This window comes from Vanellus vanellus (assembly GCF_965231255.1).
Source record: "Vanellus vanellus genome assembly, chromosome: 2".
NCBI classification, from domain to species: Eukaryota; Metazoa; Chordata; class Aves; order Charadriiformes; family Charadriidae; genus Vanellus; species Vanellus vanellus.
The window spans coordinates 90,756,474-90,778,405 of NC_138906.1; the positions used below are offsets into that span (position 1 = coordinate 90,756,474).

The 21,932-nt window shown below is 38.7% G+C and overlaps 1 protein-coding gene across 1 annotated transcript in view; it reads left to right on the plus strand.

The window, feature by feature from the left end:
* The window catches only part of CTNND2 (catenin delta 2), a gene marked incomplete at both ends in the record, with an annotated part of 573,915 nt that extends 556,134 nt beyond the window's left edge, over positions 1 to 17,781 (plus strand). The window contains 4 exons of the mRNA XM_082479407.1: positions 2,752 to 2,878; positions 7,061 to 7,192; positions 14,473 to 14,546; positions 17,521 to 17,781. Coding sequence (XP_082335533.1) covers positions 2,752 to 2,878; positions 7,061 to 7,192; positions 14,473 to 14,546; positions 17,521 to 17,781 — 594 coding nt within the window. The remainder of the gene's footprint in view (positions 1 to 2,751; positions 2,879 to 7,060; positions 7,193 to 14,472; positions 14,547 to 17,520) is intronic.
* Positions 17,782 to 21,932: the final 4,151 nt, after the last annotated feature.

Consider the following 21,932-nt stretch of genomic DNA (forward strand, 5'->3'; position numbering starts at 1 on the left):
ATTTTGTTCCCTCGCTGTTGCGGCACCTTGCAATGCTGTTTCTGAGGAAACAATGTTGACAAAGTACATGTTGATATTCTGCAGAACAAAACTGGTGCCATGCGCTGTTCCTGTAGAGTCCATGGGACTGTGCAAATACCAGGGATTTATTTCATCCACGTCCCATGAGAGCCAGGGTCCAGGTATTAATGTAAACAATACACATCGAACAGACAACAGGAAGAAAGGTTTAGGCGAAGATTCAGGTCACTTTTTTCTCATCTGCATGCCAGCGATTTACTTGAGGGTAGCAAGAGTGCAAAAGGAGAGTGTACCAGGCCAAGCATGCATCCAGATCAAAAAAGCTGGAAGCATTTCTGACTTCCACTATGTAAGCGTGGTTGATGTCTCCTCCTTTTGCAGGCAGACAGCAACAAATAGTCTATTCCTTCTCCTTTTGTCATATCTAGAGTCTGTCCTCTTGGTATCTTCCTCTTCAGCAGTCTGTTTAAAAGAAAATAAATTATCAGAAAGCTATAACAGAGTGGAATATAGAGTCACCTTTCTGGTAAGAACTTCTGACCCCAGAGAAGGAGGAAGAAGGGAACCATTTTTCTTCAGCAGGATAAAGTCATGGGCTTCTTATGTTTCCTACTTCATTTTTCTTGTAGAGAAATGACCGTGCAAGTTATTATTAATGGGAGATGTAAAAATAATGCTATGTATGTTATCTACAGTCTTGATGCTTGGATAAAATTATTAGACTTAAACTATTCATTATAATGATAAAATTAGTTATTTTTAAAAATATGTATGTATTATATCTATACGTGTATATAGATAGATATTGAAAAAGTTTCTAATAATTTCCACTTTGATTTAACATTAAGAAGTTGGGGCTTTACAGATGGTTGTCTTTGCATTCTCTTTGATCCTCTAGGTTGGAGGACGCAGCTTGTGTAGAAGCTGCTTGGCGGAAATGACAGATTGGATATTGAAAATTTTGGTTTAAGCAAGCGGTATTAAAAATTAACTATTTATGTTTTCAAGTTACTTTTACTATTTTTTATTAATTAACTGTTTTTCTTACTTATATTTTCTTATATGACATTCATGAAATATGAGGTGCAGATCAGTAAAGTGTCCTAAACATGAGTGACCTCTGAGGACAAACGCTCGCTATGAACCCTAGGGGAAGTCATGACTCTACTATGAAAGCCATGGCCCAGTCTCCACTCTTTCTTGTTTTTGCCTTTGAAATTACGACTGAGATGCACGCATGTTTGTACAAATGCGTTATGTAAGGAGTACAGACATTCAGAATCTGTAGTTAGGTGTCACATCTGTCTCTCCTAATTTACTTACAACATTTCCCTCTGTCAAGTATAAGTATCTTCTTTTCTCCTGCTATTTTTGAAAGAGAAAGTGTCACACTCTTGCCGAGTTCTCTTTCTTCAAAGTTTAGCAGAAAGGGGATTTTCAGGCCATTTTCTCTTGGAGTTCTGAGAGCCAGGTGCATGTGGTTTCTGTGGAGGGAACAAAGTCGGAGAGATGCCTTGGGCAAAGGCAGAGGATGAGGGTGGAACGGCGGGGGGATTCAGGGTTGGATGCTTTGAGTAGCCTGAGGTAGGAGGTGGGAATGTTCTCTACTGTCCCAATGGAAAAAGATTCTTCTGTAAGCAAGAGGAAAATTGCAGCTGTTTTTTGGTAACATTATATTGCGTTTGGTTTTATTCAGCATTTCATTGCAAAAATTTTGTTTAGCACCATGTGGTTGACTCGATTTGCACTGAGCCCAACAGAAAGTAGGCATTTCTAAAAGGCTTATGCCTTCAGTGCAAGACCGGGAAAACTCTGTGTTACTGATTTATATTTAACATCGAGCAGTGATAAGTACCATTAAAATCTATCAATACTTTCAGACATTTGAAATACAGTCATTTAATAAGAGCACGAGCAAAAGTCAACTTATTTTCTCATGTTACTTTCAAAGTATTTTTAATATGCTTTTAAAAATGTAAAGTACGTTATTTTGGATTATTGCAATATATTATGGTACAGGAACAAAACATGAATTATTAAAACTCTCCTTTTTTATTTCTGAGCTAGCTGTTTCTGGTGTTTGTATTACTTTGTTTCTTTCTTTTTTAAATACATCACTATTACTGCAGTTTTAAATAGAAGGAACAGAATTTCTTTCTGTACATCTTGGATACAAATGCAATGAGGAAAATGCATTGATTCTTTTTCTCTCACACGCGAAAAAATGGGCAGTTCATATAGCTAGACTATAGATACCCAAATAGTTACAGTAATTTTGATAATCCTGGAGCTTCCCCATCTACTTACTCCAAAAATTCCTTATAAGATAGAAATGATTTAAAGCAAAAACTGAATTTCACTCTGAAGACAAGCAGTCTTATGATTTGGAATATTTTCATAGCCAGAATGCCGTTTGCAATGTGAAAATAGAGGCATTGAAAAAGACAGAACTGTTAAACAAATAGCCTAAACAGTTGCTCACTTTTTTCATAATTTGAGACTTTCTGAAATGTGCTGTTTTGCAGAACTTTCTGCATTTTAGTTTTTCTCCTGGTGTGTCAGTACAGTCAGCACATCGTATCCCTCACTGCTAAGAATATTTGCCACCCAGTGGCAGGGAAAAGATAGTAGCCCACTTGTGTGAAAACACTACGAGAAAATACTCTGTACTTAAAATGGGGAACTGTATGGCGTTTTCACTGACTGCTGTCGCAATGTTTGGTGTTGCAGGATGGATGGTCGCAGTATCACTTTGTAGCCTCATCTTCAACAATAGAAAGGGATCGGCAAAGACCGTACTCTTCATCACGCACGCCCTCCATCTCTCCCGTGCGCATGTCTCCTAACAACCGCTCAGGTAAGACCAGGCTTTCGGGACTGAAGTAAAGACAGACATAATCCATCACTGTCATTTTCCTTCTTTAAGCACTGTCACTGGAATCCGGATTTGTTGTTAACAATGGTGGAAGGGCACAAAATGTATTTTTTACTCTTACCTAAATTCCCTGTTGAAAACATGAATTAACGTTTTTTTATTAACACCTGGTAAAGTCTTACAGCAGAAAGAATATTCCATAACTTTTTGTTATGAATTCTCACACAGTGTTTTCCTGATTGGGATTACCTGACTAGATCTCAGAGCAATGGTGTCCATTTGTAGCATGAGGAAATTCTGTTACTCACTTTGCTAGTAATGAAAAACACAATGTTGTTTATGACCACCCTGCACACATAGCAGAAGTTGAAGGATCCACATTACTTTTTGTCAGCTTTTATTCTGATTATATGTGTATGTGTATATAAGTGCGCATACACATGCATATGTAAGTTTCACAAAAGATTGACTATAACTCTTCATGTAATGTTGATGGCTTATTTACACCAGCTATCATTAGTTCTGTATAATCCATACAATGAATTAATGTTAAGTATCTCAACTTCTGCCTCAGTGTTAATTAATTTTTCTAGTCAGAAATCTGGGCATTTTCCCCTCAGCTTATTCTTAGGTAGAACATACCTTGACTAGATAAAACTATTCCCAGTGAAAATCTCCTACGATAAACAGAATAAAAAAGTCAGCCTTTCAACGTGCTTTCTACTACTTGTTCAATCAAAGGCTGTCATTCATAGTTTTACCAAGAGTTTAGGATTAAAATTGGCCAAACTGATTATTGCCATCAGCATTGTACCATAGTTTTTGTTTTTAAGAAAATCGTTTTGTTAATTATATAGAAGCTGCTTCTGAGTCCTGCAGAACAACCACAGAGGAAATTTGAAAATGCAGCCAGAAGTACAGTGAAAGCTGCTATTCAGTTTTCAAAATCTGTCATTATACAAGTCCATAAAGGGCTCTTGTTCCCTTTTTCCTTCTCTTTTCTTCAAAATCTTATGTTGACTGTAAGTGCAAGGCACTTGAAATGTCTGGCCCTGAGATCTTAGTTCTGTCTCTTGCCAGAACTGTCTCCTTACTTCTGTTACTCTGTTGCTTAAAGAACATACTTAATTTTTGGATTAAGTCTTACTGCCATCATCAGTTACCATAAGACTGGAAAAGGACAAATATAGTGGCTGTTTCTGAAGGAAGAGGAGCCCGTGTAATTACAGACCAATCAGCTCAACTTCATTCTAGAAAATTGCTGGAACAAATAATCACAGTCTGAACACCTCCAAGATAGTAGGAACATAAGATACTGCTTAACTCTAGGAGTATCTATTTGTACATAGTAGTTCAAGTTTCTGTCTGTCTGATAGTATCCATATCGAATCCAAACATTGGTTCAATAAAATTTGTTCTTACAAAATCCACCTGAATTCTTGCTACAACATACTTAAAATGCTGTGTGGAAAGAATAGTCAATAAATGAAATCTACTGTAATCAGTAAGACTCTTTCAACAAGATTTTTACAGGCAAGCTCTAGGGCAAGCTAACAAACAGTCCAGAGAAGTCATGTGTGGTAAATACAAAACTGTCTGAAAAAAAAAATTCGAAAGAATAGGTATTGTTTATTGCCAAAATGGAAGAACGCTTTGCTTGGACATTTGCCTTGGGCCCAGTACTCTTCAGTGGTTTTGTGAATGGCCCGGATAATATACAAAGAATGCCTATTACCTTTCCAGGTGACATAAACCTGGGAGAAACTCATGTACCTTGAAGGACATTATTGGAATTGAGAGCGATCCTGAGAAATTGGAGATACTGTCCAAAGGGAAAAAAGATCCAGTCCTTGACAAATAAATTATAAGGAGAACCTCTGGCTAGACAAAAGTTCTTTAGAAATGATTTAGGCATTTTTGTCAGTTGCAAACGTGAATCAGGAGATGGAGAAATCAGGAGATGGAGAAATCAGGATCTGAGGGTACACTGTACACTGAATAGACTGCAATTATTTAACTCAAATCAGACAAGATGGGGGCAGTGGGCAGAGGTAGGCATCAAGTATTCAAGCACGTAACAGCCAGCTATGAAGAGGAATGGCATGAACTTTCTCTGTTTTCATAGCAGACAAATGCAAATAATGAGCAGCAAGGAGTCAAGCTAGACATAAGGGAACAGTAGGGAAACAAAGCACTGGAACAGACTGCTTGGAGCAGTTATGTGGTCTCTGTCATTAGAGATCTTTAGTTTTAGATGAAAATCTGTCAAGAATTATTGTGGCATGCTGGATCCTACCTTGGGGTAAAGAGTTGGAATAAATGAACTCACAATGTGCCATCCATCCCTAGGACTTGGTGATAAGATGCTTTAACTAGCGTAGAGAGCTCTGTCTTCTTTTCTGTGTTCTCCAAGAATAAGAACTGAAAGCCTTGATACCACTTTTCAGTCTAACGACAACCAATGATTTTATGTCTGCTTCCAGTAAAAACTCTGAAAGAGGGCGGTTCTGGATTTTAACGCTTGCCAGAAGGCAGTTGTTCTCACATGGAAGGAGAGAGATAATTCCCCCAGGGAGCAGAGAGAGATGGTTTTGTCTTTATCAGTCAATTTTGTTCAAAACACCAGAGTGCTTAAAAGCATTACCAGCGTATTTGAAACAAAACCCATCCCCGTGTTAGCAACTTTTTCAAGGTTTGCATTCTGTTTTGTTCCCTATTAGACTCAAGTTGCCATTAGCTGATTTGGTAATATAATGCCATGTTACTTTATATCTGCTGGATTATCAGCTTTAAAATTACATCACTATTGGCAAGCAATTTAAAAGCAATCCCCAATTCTAATGGTTTCATAAGAAAAAACATCTGTCCTGCATTTGGTCTGTAAATTCAGAGGTCAGGGCCAGCAGAACCAATCTAAGCAGAATTCAACGTCACTTGTGCTTCCCTACTCCTTAATTAAGTACAAGTGCTTCCTACTCCTTAAATAAAAAAAATAAAAAAATGTAACATAGTTTAGAGATGCTGAAAGGTGTAACTTATGATCGAGCTTCACAAATGAGCTTGTCTTACATTTTTACAGTATTTTTTTCCTTTTCTTTAAGCAAGGACATTGTTATTGCTTTTGAGGTTCTTTTGACATCTCAAATATCTGGGTTGAGGCAGGGGAGGGAGTGGAAGTAAACACCAGCACTGTAATTATTTTGGTACCACTGTGCCTTTACGAGGCTCTGGGGTGCTCTGCCACTCAACTTGTACTCCTTCCCCTGCCTTCCATGACAGGGAAAGTTCATTGCATCTACCAACACCTAAATACACTGAAGTCAGTTTATTTGAAAGCCATTATTTTTTCCTCTGCTTTTCTCCTTTTCCTAAGCATCAGAAGCTCTAAGTCTTCATGATCAGTGCCCGTGATTAACTTCACATTTTCCAGCGCCTGAGAATCAAGTACAAACCCATTTCTCCTCCTTGCCACCTTGTACTTTCCTCCTTTTAGGCATACCACGAGTATCAACAATGAAGGATTTCATTTTAATGATTACTTAAAGTAACAATTGTTTTAATGGCAGTTGTTCATACATACATATTTAAAGTATTCAAGTTACCTTTAAATGTTTTCTTTGCTATATGTTTTCTATGAAAAGCACCTTTCTTTTCTTCCTGTCCCCATTAGAATCATTTAATGGGTTTTTTTTTTTCAACAGAGGAGGGAGGAAACCATTTTCTAAAGGGTTTTCCACACAGTTGAAAGTCAACGGTCTTTTCAACAGAAATAAATTAACCATTTTGAGAAAAATAAGGAAGTGCCTATACCAGAAAGTTTTGGCAAGATAAAGAAATTCAAAATCTAAAGGGGAAGAAAAAAATTATTATTATTATTATTGTACTTTTTTCTTAATGGTCATCTTAGATGTTGAGTGTAAGTGAAAAAAGTAAATCGTTCAGAGAGAAAATTCTGTTTGGAGTTGATTGTCCTGTGAATACATTTCTCCTGTATTTGAAATAAGAGTACCTTTTCTTTTCTTCTGTAATGGGGTAGCGTTTCTTCAAACAGCTTAATGTTAGTATGCTAACATATACAAGCTTTACTAAAATGTTTACTCTAGAGATAAGCACTACATTCAGTCATATGTGGCGAGAAAAAATAAATCCATTTTTATGATCTAGCAAGTGCCCCAGCCTCACCCCGGGAAATGATCAGCCTAAAAGAAAGAAAAACAGACTATGAATCAACTGGAACAAACGCCACATACCATGGGAATAAGGGAGAACACACTTCTAGGAAAGACACCATGACAGGTGAGATTATGCTTGCATAGCATATTTTAAATCAGCTGTGATAGACCGCTGATTTTATAGGCTTGGCTGAATTTACTGTGCTACAGAGGAGAGTCAGCCTGCTTTGGTTGATTCCAAAGTTTTAGCCACCTTGAGAAATACAACTGAAGAAATATTTGATCTTAATGAATACAATGCTGTGTGCAAATGATTTATGGAGACCATGTTTCTTCACAGAGGAAAGACTCTAAGCGCAATTTTACATCTCCTTTTAATTTGAAGTTTGTTTTCATTTCAGAAGGAAGTGAGTAAGTCCACCTTGTATTAACTAGCGTTGTTTCTGAAGCTTGACAATGGTTGAGGGCGTGCGGTGATCCATAACATCTGTCTTTTGCAGGGAATGGCTTTCTGGGACCAGTTAGCTTATTTTGCATGTCAGTCATTCCTAGGAAATTCTGTAGCAGTTTGTAAACTCCATCTCCATTACTTTCTCTCTGGGTTGATGTAAACAGAACAATTTTCTCTGTGTACGTTATGGCATCTATTGCAGGTTTCACTGAAGACTTCTCTCCCTTAGTGAGCTCATTAACCTGTTAGCATTTCAGTAATTATAAAATTTTGAGTGCTTTGCCTTAGTGCCTGCACCTCTTTGTTAATTCTCTTGCAAAATACGTGTTGGTCTCTACCATCATTGCACAGGCTTATATAACCTCTGTTGAACATTTTCGTACTTTTATACAGTGCTGAGCATCATGGTGCCCTCTCCTTCAAATGCTGCCTCAGGGCAAGCGAAAAATCACAGTGAGGAGTCACTCTGCCCTTTCTGAATACCTGTTACCTTTTCCCATGCCCTCTGTAGAGGTCTTGCTCAGAGGATGCCACAATGGGCCGTCTTTGTGTTCCTTAGCTCACTGGGGACACCGATAGCATGCTGACTCAGCCATCCACACTAGCTTTCAAGACCGTATTTAGGATATGATGGTACTCATACTACATCTACAGTGTTATACGCTATTGTGTAATCAAAAGCTAAAGGCCAGCCTGTGAAGTCGTGTGAAAATGCAATATGGAACATTAATTAGCGTGAACATGAAAATCTGAAGAAGGGGAATGACAGTGAAGAGCATTTGGAAACCACAGAAATGAGGAGTGTCCTGAACGGCATCTGCAGCGTACTACACGAGGTTGCAGCAGATTCAGTCAAGGTACTGCATTTTATGTATCTGTAATATTTTGAGTGTTTCATAGTCACTGCGCAAGGTGGTTTTCTGAAACACTTCAGTGGTCCTTACTTGTGTGATTGTGAAGGACAGGACTGTGATTTTTTCACCACTTTGCCAAGGATCCATGAAGAGGGAATCTCAGGAGTAAGAGCAGCAGGCTGAAAAGGCAGAAACAATAGTATTTTGTTCTAGCTCTAGGCTACCAAATTATATCAGAAGGTTCACAAAAAAGAGTTTCTATGTGGAAGATCGGTGTTTCCTTGCAGATAGTCTTGTCTCTCTCCACACCTTAAAAAAATTGGGGCTTTCTTTTCCCCATCCCTTTTCATTTCATCTTTTTACTGTAGTGTTTTTCTTCTCACATTCCTGTTTCCCTTGTTTCCTTTCTCTTTCAATATAATTTTCAGATCATGAGGTTTGTACTTCCCCAGCAACCTTTGCTCCACTTTGATTTTTGCACTGTGTTTTCCTTTAATATCTGCTTGTATTTTGTCTGTTCTTATTGATCTTCTGGGTGGGCTTTTAGTAAGGAAACTCGAAACTCTCAGCCTCATGCTCAGCTATTGACTATTTTTCCAGCTACTGAGCTCAGTGAGAAAAATCAAAACCAATGTCAAAGTGCAAAGTTTAATAATATTTCACAACCTTACATGACCATTGTACAAATGAATATGAAATTAACAAACCACTTTCTCTGTCTTTCAGGTCACCAAATATCTGCTCATTTGGTCTGAGCTTAAACTAAGCACCATTTTAAGAACACAAGAAAATGACAGTTAGAAGGAGTCTTACTCGTCAACAGTCAACATGAAATTTGTGTGACATATTTGTAGCTCATAAAATAAATATTTCATTAAAGAACAATGTAAAATCATTATTTGTGATTTTAATTGTGAGACATTTTGACTTTACTTGGATGGTTTAATATAAGTTCATGTAGTAAGTTCGTTGCAATGCCTGTATTTCATTTTGTGCATCTGACAATGCATTGCCGGCAATACATCCACAGGGCCTATGGGACTTAGATAGATGTTTTTTCAGGTTCCACCTGGCGTATACATATTTTGAGCTGGTCTTGTATTTTGTGCCAAACTGATGTATTACACAAAGCTTTCTTTGACTTACACAGAATGTAGAGCCACAGCTGTAGTCCCAATTTATCCACAACTGTCTCCATGCTCTTCTCCAAAGCTCTTCTCAGTTTATAGTTCAACAATTTTATGACCTCTTGGCTGGGACTTGAAATGAAGGTTTTTTGATGGATTTTCAAAGCAGAAATGTTGGCTTCTTGCCATTGTGGGGAGTTGTCAGGAAACCTCTGGGAAGAATGGAGAGGCTATGAAGTAAACAGTTTGGCTGAAGATGATAACTTATATTGATTTCACAAGGACAGCTAAAAAATAGAGGAACAATATCAAAGTTCTCATTGCCCTCTTCCCTTCACAGGTTTATGATGCCTCGTTTATTTACTATCCATCTTCTGTTCTCTGTAGAAAAAAATAACCAATAATAAAATTTTATCACCCTAAGTATATTTTTAAGACAAAAACTATTATACGCCTTTAAAAAAAAACAGGAACTATAAGTGCATGTGATAACGTTATTTATGCCATGGTGTTTTCCTTCAGAACAGGGAAGATAAGGTTACTGTATGCTATCATGGGACTCCTACTCAAAAGTTTCTTTTACTTTGTTAGTTCCCGTACTGAATGAATACGTGCATCACGGTCTTCACCCTGTGCCCTCACTTCTACCAGCAGAAACACCTTCTGATGAATTTACTTTCTTTTTTGGTTATCAAGAATCAATCATCTATACTTTTGTTATTAAAACTTACTTGCAAGTCCCTGTACATTCAGAACACAACCAACCACCCTCATCTGTTACAATAGCTACAGATACTGGGGCTACTTGAACTTATTATTACTTAAGAAACCATAATGCACTGTAATCTTTTCTCATGCCCTTACCTCATCTTTCACTGTGCAGGAAGGTGGCAGGGGTAGTGACAGGTAATGATCTCTATTAGCTGAGATTTGTGAGGCACAGAAGCATTTTCCTTTACTGTCTTGAACTAAATTTTAGAAAATGAAGTCCTACTGCTTATAGCAGGAAAAGCAGGTTACGCAATACCAGATAAGGATGACTACCTGGGCAGCTGAGCTTTCCTTTCTTACTATCAGTCTGTGTCTGTGAGGGCAAAAGGCTAGCACCGTGTTATTTCAAAGTGTCTGTAAATGCGCTCAGAAGAAGTACTTATAAGAACTGAAAGCTGCATGTTAAACCATGAATCAAGTGACTGGGATATATGGGGACGGCTTTGGTCAGTAATATCTTTGTCACATAAACTACTGAGTGACATGATTTTCAAAGCTGTTGTTGGCTTTGCAGAACATTGCTGTGGGGAACTATATGATTTTTTTTTTTAACCAGTATCACCTTGAAAACTGAACAGGGGGAAAAAACAAAGGTATTTTTCTATCATTTTTATGCAGTGCAACCACAAAGTACTGCAGGTTGATCATAGTACTCGTTTTAGAACCTTCACAATTTTGCCTAGTAAAAAGGACCTCTTCAGTACTATCATGTACTGATGTTTAGATACTGCATAAAATAAGCACATACACACACACATACTCATCACTCCTCAAATCATTTCATCTGCAGCTACAATTCTCACATCCATGTAAAGAAGTGTGGCTGCTGGAAAATCTCCATCTCTTATTCCTTGTACCCCTTTCCCTTCTCTTGCCATGTTTTAAATAAGAAAATTATTTTATTAACCTCTCTTTCTCTCTGATAATTTTACTATGATGGCACATGTACAACATTAACAGCAAAAATCAGATACTAACCGCACAATATCTGTCCATTCATCTAGCTCATTCTCTCCCTTCTTTCTTTTATATTTGCCCTCTGCTTTTGGACAGCAAGAGTCAACTGCTCACTGAAGCATGGCAGAGCGGGAATGGAGTTCCCAGGGATGCCGCCTGCGTGTTCAGAAGCAGGTACCGGAGCGGGGCTGCATGCATCGCTGGCAGCTACATTGCTTGACTTACATTTCCTCCAGAGACAGAATTATCTCAGCCTCCCAGCTAGTCTAAGCCAAGATTTCTTGTTCTTGAACTCTTGGCATTCATTTCCAAGCATTTGATGTGTCATTGTTTTTATTCCATTAAGAAAAGAATACTTTTTTTTTTTTTTTTGCATTTTTAACTTGTGAATTTGTGTCCACATCACTGCAGTGAGATCAGCAACACAGACCTTGCAGCTATTCTCATAAGCTGATACTACCCATTTTCCATCGCAGAATATGTGATCTGGGAGACTGTGTGTCTTCAATCTGGCATGTGACAATTCTGAGCACATCAGTGCAAATGTCACAGTCGTGCATTGTACAGCTGTGCATCAACTCTGGAGTATTTCTGGGTTTTTAATAGTCATGGCTATTAGTATCATGTGCCTTTTTATTTACCTGTAAAAAGATGGATAGGTCATGACCCTCCGTAAAGTCTCTCTGATTGCCTGTAGGATCAACATATAAATTAGCGTGTTTCCAGTTTGCTGTTTTTCATCAGATTCTTCATAAAACCTTCAGATGTTGCACCATACACCAGTCTTTTATTCTTGACGTCAACCAACCATGAACAGTATTCTCCTGTCTGGACTGAATATGTTCGGTCATGCCTGACGCAAAACTTGCTTGCGTGAAACTTCAACCCTGCTTATCTTGCAATTTATATACATGAAAAAAAAAAAAAAAAAAAAGGTTACCAGAAGTTCTTCCCCTATTTAAGAGAGTCCAACACATTGAATATCACTTTCATTTTTTTCAAGAAGTTGCAGTTCACATAATGGGTAGCTGAAACACTAGCTCAGAATATCTTTAGACCTTGAGAAGAGGAATATGCATAACAACTTCTTCTAGCACTTTGTCAGGCAAGCAAAAAACTCAGGAAAATGGCATAAAAAAGATGGTATCAAGGAAAGATCTGGTAGTTGCACTAATGAGCGCCATGCCATCATGAGACGCACTGTAATTAGCAATGCTGATGCAGACTCCTCTAATACCAAAGACTGTTATCAGGGGGGAGATTTTCAAACACCAAAGCAGAGGATCCAGCTGGAATATAAAAACCACTGAAACAGCAGTCAAGTCTCACATGTCACTCAAGTTTGGTGACAAAATGCAGCCTGAGCAGAGAGAACCTCTGCAGATCAACCCTTCAGCAATAACGTCTATGGCCAAAGAAAAACTACTCAAGCAGTCACCATTTCCATCTGTTACCGCCTGTTGGCACACAGGCAGAATTAAGAGTACCTACTACTGGAAAAGACCAACCATCATCTTTTACTAGGTTTGTATTCTTCCCACCTTCAAAGAAAGGATCCTGCTGCACTGTTTGGAGACATCTGGAGCTCTTCTCCATTTCCTACACAGGACTATGCACTATCTCAGTAACTGCATCCAGCTCTTCAAGAAACAAGAGTTTTTTGACCCCTGATAGTTAATGGTTGTCAAGTGAAAAAACCTCTTTTTTCAGCTGTTAGGGCTCATCACCCCACCATATAAGCCCCGTCTTTATCCTGTTTCAAGAACATGCTGAAGATCTTTAAGAACACCATCTGAGATCTGTAAAGCAGCAATATGGAGCAGTGCACCAAACTGGACAAAAACTACACCCTCAGCATGAAACCCGTGGCAGATGTGAAGATTGGAATTGGTGTATTACAGTCAACTTTGACTAAAGACCGTGCCATTCCTTTCTCAGTAGAGCGTGCGATGGCTGGGGGAAAGATAAAGGCAGTTGCACACGCTGGGGTCCATGCTAGCATGTTGCCAAAGGAAGAAAGAGTGGTTACTTCTTCAGTAACTGTGGTTCTTCTTTTTGAAGTGGCTAGCATGGATCCCATACCCAGCTCTCGGCTCTGATGCTCAGTCTTCATCCTCAAAGGTTTGGACTTGAGATGGTATTAAAAGCAACTCTTGGTGCCTCCAGGTTTTATGCCATTGCACGGAGACCTGAGAGAAGTTGCATGAGCACCATGTTTCAATTCCACTAATGACTGATTCACAGCTACTCAATTTTTATTGCAGGCTCATACTTTTATAATGAGAGTCCTCATGACAGCATCAAACCATTGGTTATAACATCTGGAAAGTTAGTAACACATGCCCAGTAAGAAGAGAGTGCAGCATCCTCACAAAATATTACCCTCGTATTCTTTCCCATATGAGAAATAACTACAATCGTTCCAGTTGTACCAGCAAACTAACCTTCGGCTGGCTAGCCAAATCAGTGATCAGTGACATCCACCTTGCAGGGAAAATCCTTAGCTTTTTATGCGTTTTGTTGGGGCAGTGTGGGAAATAAATTTTTGCAAAACTCTATGTTTTTATCCTTGTCTTTAGAATTACTTCTGATTTCATACTCAGCTCAGTTTTGTCCATGCGTTTTAGTAGTAGGGCGTCTGAGAAGAAAGTGACAGCAGTTTGTGGATTTGAGACTATCTTGGCAAGACCTCTTCAGTATAACTACATGCTGCTTTTTCACATAACTCACTTTTCAGTTGCATTTAATCACTTTTCCCATGAATAATTTCACCATATAGCAAAAGCACTGTAGGATAAATAATCCAGGATTTGGTGTAACATCATCCAACTGAAGTCAAAGGAATGATGCATTTCTTCATCTCAATATTTACTACTGTTACCTGTTTAATGTATGTGTGATATGAAATCCCATATATAACCTGGAATATATTACTGAGTGCTGACTGTATATGTAATTATTTTGTTGATTTATATGTGAAGTGCCCAAGATTGGTATGAACACGACATGGCGCCTGTTAACCATTAGTATGTGTTTACCACGTACATGCGCATACAGCAAAGCAAAGATTATGACTGTTTAGTAGGAGGAAGAGAAAATAGAAGTCTGCAGATGCTTGTAAAGATTTTTGTGTATGGGAAGCAGGCACTGTATAAGATATTTAATGAAGCCTTCAGAATTCATTTTGAGGCCAAAGACGTATGTTTGGTAAACCTACTTTTTCCTTCCTTTTTTCTCTCTCCAGCTCAGAACGCTGGAATCTCAACTTTGTACAGGAATTCGTATGGTGCACCTGCTGAAGATATAAAACACAATCAGGTGAGTACAGAGACTAACACGTTACTGTTCCAGATGGCAAAAGACCAGTGTAACATCTTGTATGGAAACTAAGAAACTCACAAAGGTTGATAAATCTAGATTAGAGGAACTGAGTCATCTGCTTGCGCAAATGCTAGCAATTCCACTGGCTTCAAACAAGCTACGTTCTTTATGCTAATGGTAACTTCAGCCCAAGTTTCAAAAATATCCAACAGGTTAAGACAGCGTATGCACAAAAATTATCTAAGGTGTTCAAGCCTGTAGCTCATAATGAAATCAAGAGGGGCTTGAGACCTTTAAGGTTTTGGCTACGTGTGACACAGACTACAAAAGCCAAGCTAATGTTATTAATGGGCACTTCTGCTGTCTCTGGTATCTCATGATGTCCTGTGCCAGTGAATTTGGTTAAGTCTGGTCACACCTTACTACTTGAGTATAGCCATCATAAAACTGAGCACCACTGCTGACACCACACAGCTCCTGTGCTAAGGCATCCTCACAGAAACTCAAGTATCGAACAGATGGAACCCCCTGTGTCTTTTGCAGGGATGTGTACAACACACTCAACGTCTAGTAAAAGCCCTCTGTTTTGCCATTTAGTCACTCCAGAAGCGTGATTGTAACAAGGCTTTTTGCTTGGTTGGTTTTTAATTAATGCACTGGGGCATGGGCAAGAGAAAATCTGGCATTTCATTGGCAAGGACACTTTCTCATGTATATACATCTGAGCCATTCAGTCTAGAACTTTGGGAATCTTTTAAAATGTCCCGTCCCTGAAAATGAGAAAGCAATAGGTATGTCTGGATAGGGTGGGCATTACAAAAATGTAATGGGCAGCATGGGTGCCAAGCTGATGCACTCACAGAAAAAGTTGCAATATTGACATGTGTGGCCTTCGTACAGCTGGTATTTCCAGTGTAGTATTTCCTCAGTCCCTGGGAAACAGACTTTTTTCTGAACCCGTAGGCATTTGTTTCATCATTATGTGTAGCGCTACTTTATACTTCATTGTCACGACCCCTTAATATTTTTGCAACTTCTCTCTGTCATATGCAAAAGTGACAGCATTTTTCAGCCAGAGAAATGAGATGAAAACCCATTTAAGGAAAGCACTTAAAATGATTGGTAGTATCAGACAGGTAAATGACTATTTAGTAAAACTGATAAAAAAGATTTGTCTCTGAAAATTTTACTAGGTTACCTGAAATTTCCATTTAAGAGGCTGATATTTCAGTTTTAATCCACGAACTTAAGGTTAAAAGAGTTTCTGGTATTCTGTGCCCCCATTTCTGGCTTTGATTTTGCTTTTTAATTATCCAGTATTTCCTGTGGTGCACCATATTCCTTCTTTGTGTGAGCCGGTTCAGTGCATGAAGGTGTTTCTGCTTTTATTGCATTTGAAGAGATGAAGCCCTTCTAATCAACACAGAATTCAGAGAAAATGGTATGAGGTCTTGTAAGAGCAGGTGCACTCTTAACTGCAGTCATGAATCAACTAATTTGATTTTTGGGGTGACAATTTGAGCAAAAACACAACAGGGAAACAAAGAAAAAATCCACAAAAAAAAAAAAAAAAAAAACCAATTTTCCACCTTTTCCCACTTGCTTTCTCAATGAAATGTCAGGTTTATGACTGACATACCAGAAATAATGTTTTCAGCTAAAAAGAACCCAGACACACTACTTCAGTCCGTTATTTCCTACTCAAAAATTGACCGTCTCTACCTTTTTTTGGTGTATAAATGGGTTGCTTAGGGTAGAATTTTTCTCCCGTGTCCAATATTAAACACCTGTGTTTGAATATGTGAAACGAAACGAGGGGCTCAAGGTCCTACACCCCTTGATGGTGGTACTAGAAATAGAAGCTAGAGTAGTTACGCTCCTTTGTGCTGTGCTAATATTGGGCCCAGTGTTGTAAGATCACTTGTAGGATTGTTAAAGGACGGAGACGGCCTTTTGCGCTCTACACAGAGAGTCCAATACAGACGTGTTTTGAAAGAGTGTTACAGAATTTGGAACACAGCAATGCAACCATTTCTCTCTTCATGAAGGAGCATTACAGACTCTTGCAGCATCAGCAGGATCTGCAAAGTCTTCTGACACCAACATCTCAGCATCGATATTCCCAGTAACGACCATTTGAGCGTTGAGAAGCTATATCATTTTGCAGTCACAAAGTCTGCCCAAACCTAATAGAGGTGGCATAGAGTGAAAGCTGGTGTTCCAACTATAAAAACAGACACTACCTCGGGCTGTCTGAAATAAACTTTATGGCAAACTTAGGTTAGGTGACCGCCTGAGATTTTTTTTTGCTGCATATCGTAAATATTTCAGCTTCAAGGCAGCTCACTGGAGTGTAGCAACAACACAAGGTTGCCAGCAAGAAGTGTTGAGGAGGTGGTAAGAAGATGGTTCAGCTTAACAGTAGCAGAAGAACACATTTCAGGGCATTTAGCTTGAAATTTTCTCATGTCAGTTCCCTGAAGACTATAAATGTTTTTTAAGGATATGGTGTCACTCTAAATCTCGCTTGTGGCAAAGGGAGCTGCAAAATGTTTAGCATCTTTGGAGTGTATATCACTTCCATTCAAATTCTTCAAGGCTGCGTTTTGCCCACTGATGTTTGCATTATATAGCTGCAAAATAATCAGAAAGTAATACACAGATGATAGTTACGAAAGTAACAGTAAGCTACACTGCTTGCACTACTTGTGAAACAGCATCTTCAGCAGCAATAACATTAAATAATGAATGTATTTAATAATAATATTAAGTAAATAAATGTAAAGAGGTGCAATGACAAGACAAAGCTGTGCAATTAATTTACTACCGTGCAATACCTTGAGCAGATGTTACGATAACGCACAACTTGTATTTGCAGCGTGATAAACATAGAGGGAGATTTACTCCTCCTCCCATCCTGTTGCCCACAATAGGTTGTATCTAACAAGCTGGGGGTGTTGCTGCCTTTCAGGTTTCAACACAGCCAGTTCCACAGGAGCCCAGCAGAAAAGATTATGAACCATATCAGCCGTTTCAGAATTCAACAAGAAACTATGATGAGTCCTTCTTTGAGGACCAAGTGCATCATCGTCCACCTGCAAGCGAATACAACATGCACCTGGGACTAAAGTCAACTGGCAACTACGTCGACTTCTATTCAGCTGCTCGTCCCTATAGTGAACTTAACTATGAAACAAGCCACTATCCAGCCTCTCCCGACTCCTGGGTTTGAGACTTGGGCAGATACAAAAGCTCCAGGAACTGTGCATGTGCATGCATACCACAAGACATTTTTTTTCCTGCAAATTTAGTTTGTTAAAGCCTGTTCCATAGGAAGGCCCAGATAACCGGTATGGAAAAAAAAATTAAGAGATTTTTTTTAGAAGGCTAAAAGATACGGAAGCTAAACCTGGGAGTAATTAGAAAGAAATATATGTATACATATATATATTTTACAGTGTGGGGCAACTTTACTGTTGGCCCGTAGAGTCTAAAGTTCAGTGCTGTATATTGAATGTGGCTGAAGGAAAGAGGGAGAACATGACAGTGGATGTGGGTCAAGAGTTAAGCACAAGTAACTGAGCAGCGTACGTACTTTATGGGGAACAGCTTCTCACACTTTGTTTAATATCCTCATTCATTGTGAATCTAGGCTTCAAGTTGCATTTGGGGTTTCCTCTGTACAGCAAGATGTTTCTTGCCTTTTGTTAATGCATTGTTGTAAAGTATTTGATGTACATTACAGATAAAAAAAAAACAAGTGCATTGTGTATATTACACCAATGCCACAGTGTTTCTTCATCTATGGTTCTAAATATTGCTTCAATTTCAAATTTTGAAAGATGTATGAATTTCCAGTTTTTTGTTTTCTTTTCCCCGGTGCGTTTTAACAAAAAAAAAATCAAAAAAAAATCAAAAAAACAAAAAGGAATATTTAGCAGTATTGTTCGTTCTGATATGTGGATTTGTTTGTGGCAACTAAAAAAAAAAAAGGCATTCAGCAGTTTCTGACAATTAACATTCATCATTCCACACTCCTTGTCAACAAAGTGCTTTTTCACTGCCTAAAATTTTAGATGTAGATATTTGAAATAGATTTTTTTCATTTATACCAGTTTTCTTTATGATGATACAGTGTTAAAAGAAAATAAATTACAATTGATCTGTCATCCATATTTGCTAAGAATGTCTATTTCCAAGAACCTACCATACAAATACACATTCTTACTTGTGTGTGTCCACGTATGCATAGTATTTGTGTGCGTGCGTGTGTGTGTGTGTTTGAGTGTGTGTGTTTGTGTGGCGTAAGACTTCTTTTCATCCAGTGTTTTCCTTGTTCAAGCTTCAATTTTTGTTTTGATTTTCCGTTTTTTTAAACAGTGGAAACTCCAGTATGTGCTTTCTCTTACTCGCTTTCTTAACCATTGATAGCAACTCAAAATTGTTAGGCCACATACTCACGAAGGAAGGGGTTATCGGATTTTTTTTCACTGACTCCTTCACCCTTAGGTGCCATTTCCTTTGAAGTAGCATCTCTTGATCTTCTCTTGAGGAAATTTCATTGCTCTCCAGCCACCAACCAGCAAGCGCTCAAGGAAGCCAGAGTTTGATCTTGCCATCTCCCTGAGGGAATGGAAAACAAAGACCCAACAGACTTAAGTCTGGAGTCTCCAAACTCTTTGGGCTATAGAAGAGTCCAACTCGTGAACCATTAGGACAATCATTTCTTTTTACCCATACCAAAAAGAAAACTCGATACCCAAAACACATTCCTCAAATATGAAAGATACCGACCATTTCTGTGCATTTAAACTAAGACCCCGAAAAATAAAAAATGTAAGGGACAAAGATTTCTTTTTTTAAATTTTTAATTAAAAAATAGAAAAGGAAACTAAGGTAGGAGGCCAGAAGTGCTGGCGTATTCAACTTAGCTCTTAGGATTCCGGAAGTAAAAAAAAGAACCTAGCGTTTCTTCATTTCTTTGATTCAGGCGACAGTTCAGCGTATAGATTTCACAGCATAAAACCCACCACAAATGGCGTAGTTGTAAATTGCTTAAATTACAGTTAAGGAATTTGTTTTAGGTTGCAAACATTTCTGTGGTTAGTCTTTGTAATAGTCTTAACATCACCTGGCACACTTCTGGCTGTGCGCAGGGGGAGAAGCCTCTCCCAGGTCATCGCCTGCTCTATAGGGCACAGCCCAAGTAGTTCACGCAGGCGGGTATTGTGACGTAGAATTGGTTTATCGGTAATCTAGGACTATAGTTTAATCTTTTTGGCAGCTTTTCCCAGTGTACGATATGTAACCTTATCTGCTCTTTGTAGTAAACAGGGGGAAAAAATCGCATGCAAAAAAATTTTTAAAAAATTTAAGAAAGGGTGGGCGGGAGGGGCACAGTGGGCCAGATGTATAGTGAGGTAGATAAAAATATTATTCATAGTTTTGGACACAGGTTGTTTATATTTTATTTATTACATTGATTTTAATAAGATAAGTGACATTTGCAGTGCTCTTTTGAACAAAGCACATTTTCAGTATAAAAACTTTTTTTTAATAAAGAATGTCACTCTCAACTCGAAGTTCTTCTTGACTGCCTGATAACCACCAGGCTGGTGCGGTTCTCCAGGCGCAGGATTGCCAACAGGCTGAAGGGATCTGTCATTCTCTTTGAAGTTCTTAGGACAGGAGGTTATTGTAAGTTGGATTTATTTCCATTCGCCAAACTACTGAAATGCCCACATTGCCCCCTTTCAGCTCCTCTTAGGAATTCCTTGGAGTCAAAAGTTGACCATTGCTCAAGTGGGAGATTCTGGATCGATGAAGTGGCATAAAATACCTTTTGTCTATAGTTTGTGTTGTTTTGTTTCCATTCCTCTGTAGTGCCAAGTGCTCCGACTGATAACGTTCACTCTTGCTGTACTGAGTTTTGAGAAGGTGTTGAATTACCCGGCTTCTTTTCCAGGCTTGGAAATCCAACACTGCTGCCATACTGAGCAAGATATATATGATGCTTTTTGGTTTTTTTTTTTTAATATTGAGGAAAGTATCATTACCTATTGCTGTTCCCTTCATTCTTGTACTAGATCACACACAGAAATAGAGAAGAAACAAAACTGTTCCAAAAAAAAAATGTATAAAATGCAATTGATGTACTGTAAAATGTCGGATTTTTTTTTTTAACAAGCTTCGTATTAGAATCTTGTTCAGCTGTGTAGAGCTATATAAATCTCACTGTTTTATTAAATGCTGTTTATGGTCTGGAAGGAATGGTTAACCTATCTCAAGATTAACAAATTTGCACTAACATGAGCAATATTGATTTGAAAAAAAAAAATATGAATTCAATATTTAAAAGATAAACTATGATTTTAAAGGTATATTAACACTGAAAGTACATTTTGACAAATAACATATTTAAGCCCAAAATATAAATGGTTATGTCAGATAACACAAAAGAACTATAACAATATAGATTGAGAAAAAAAAAATGTGTTTCACTGTACATGTTGCTAACATGTACAAAGAAAAACTCATATTGACATATTTTCTATTAATAAATCCTACTGTATTGTGGAGAATCACTGGTCATAGTGCAATATGTTTAAACTCAGAAGTTGACTCCGTAGATCAATGCCTAGCTTCACACAGCCAACACACCCCTTTATTTTAAATATTAATCGGCTAGCTAACTTCCAGCTCTTGAGCCATTCACTCCCCCCTCCCTCTCCACCAGGTTTGTGAGCACAACCTACTCTACAACAGCGAGCGAAGGGGAAAGGTATTTTTGAGAAGAGCGTCAACACCCAGTTCACCCCTAATTACGGCTGCAAGAGCTCAGCTGCCACCGCTTTCAGAGAGATCGCTTATCCACACCTGTAGAAAAATATAAAAGGCTCAAGGCTGGTGCCGCTGGGTAGGAACATGCTGTAGAAAATATGGTCTTGGCCCCAATGTTACCTAGACCCTGGCCAAGAAACGGAGAGCAAGCCATTAATTTACTCGTGCGTGACTGGGAGTCCCGGTGTGCAGTGCGTGTAAGGGCTCTGGAATAATTGTTTCCTGGGACTGGGTTGCATTAACCGGCAGAAGTGTCTCACCGGGGAGATTTCCACCTCAAATCTGAAATGCTGACTTGGTTGTGGGTTTTTTTATACCTTGGCACAGCACAGGCTGTGCAAGCCAGCGCGCTGCAAGGGAGGCTTCCTCACCTCCTCCACCCGTGTTACTCATCCGCTCCTGCCGACAGGCAGAAAGAGCTCCGAGTTCAGTGTTGTTGAGTGTTATTGCTCATATCACGGGGAGCCGTGAGAGGAGTGGGAGCGATGGAGACAGCAATCCAAAGCGGGGGGGAACAACCAAGGGGCCTAAAAATACAGAAAC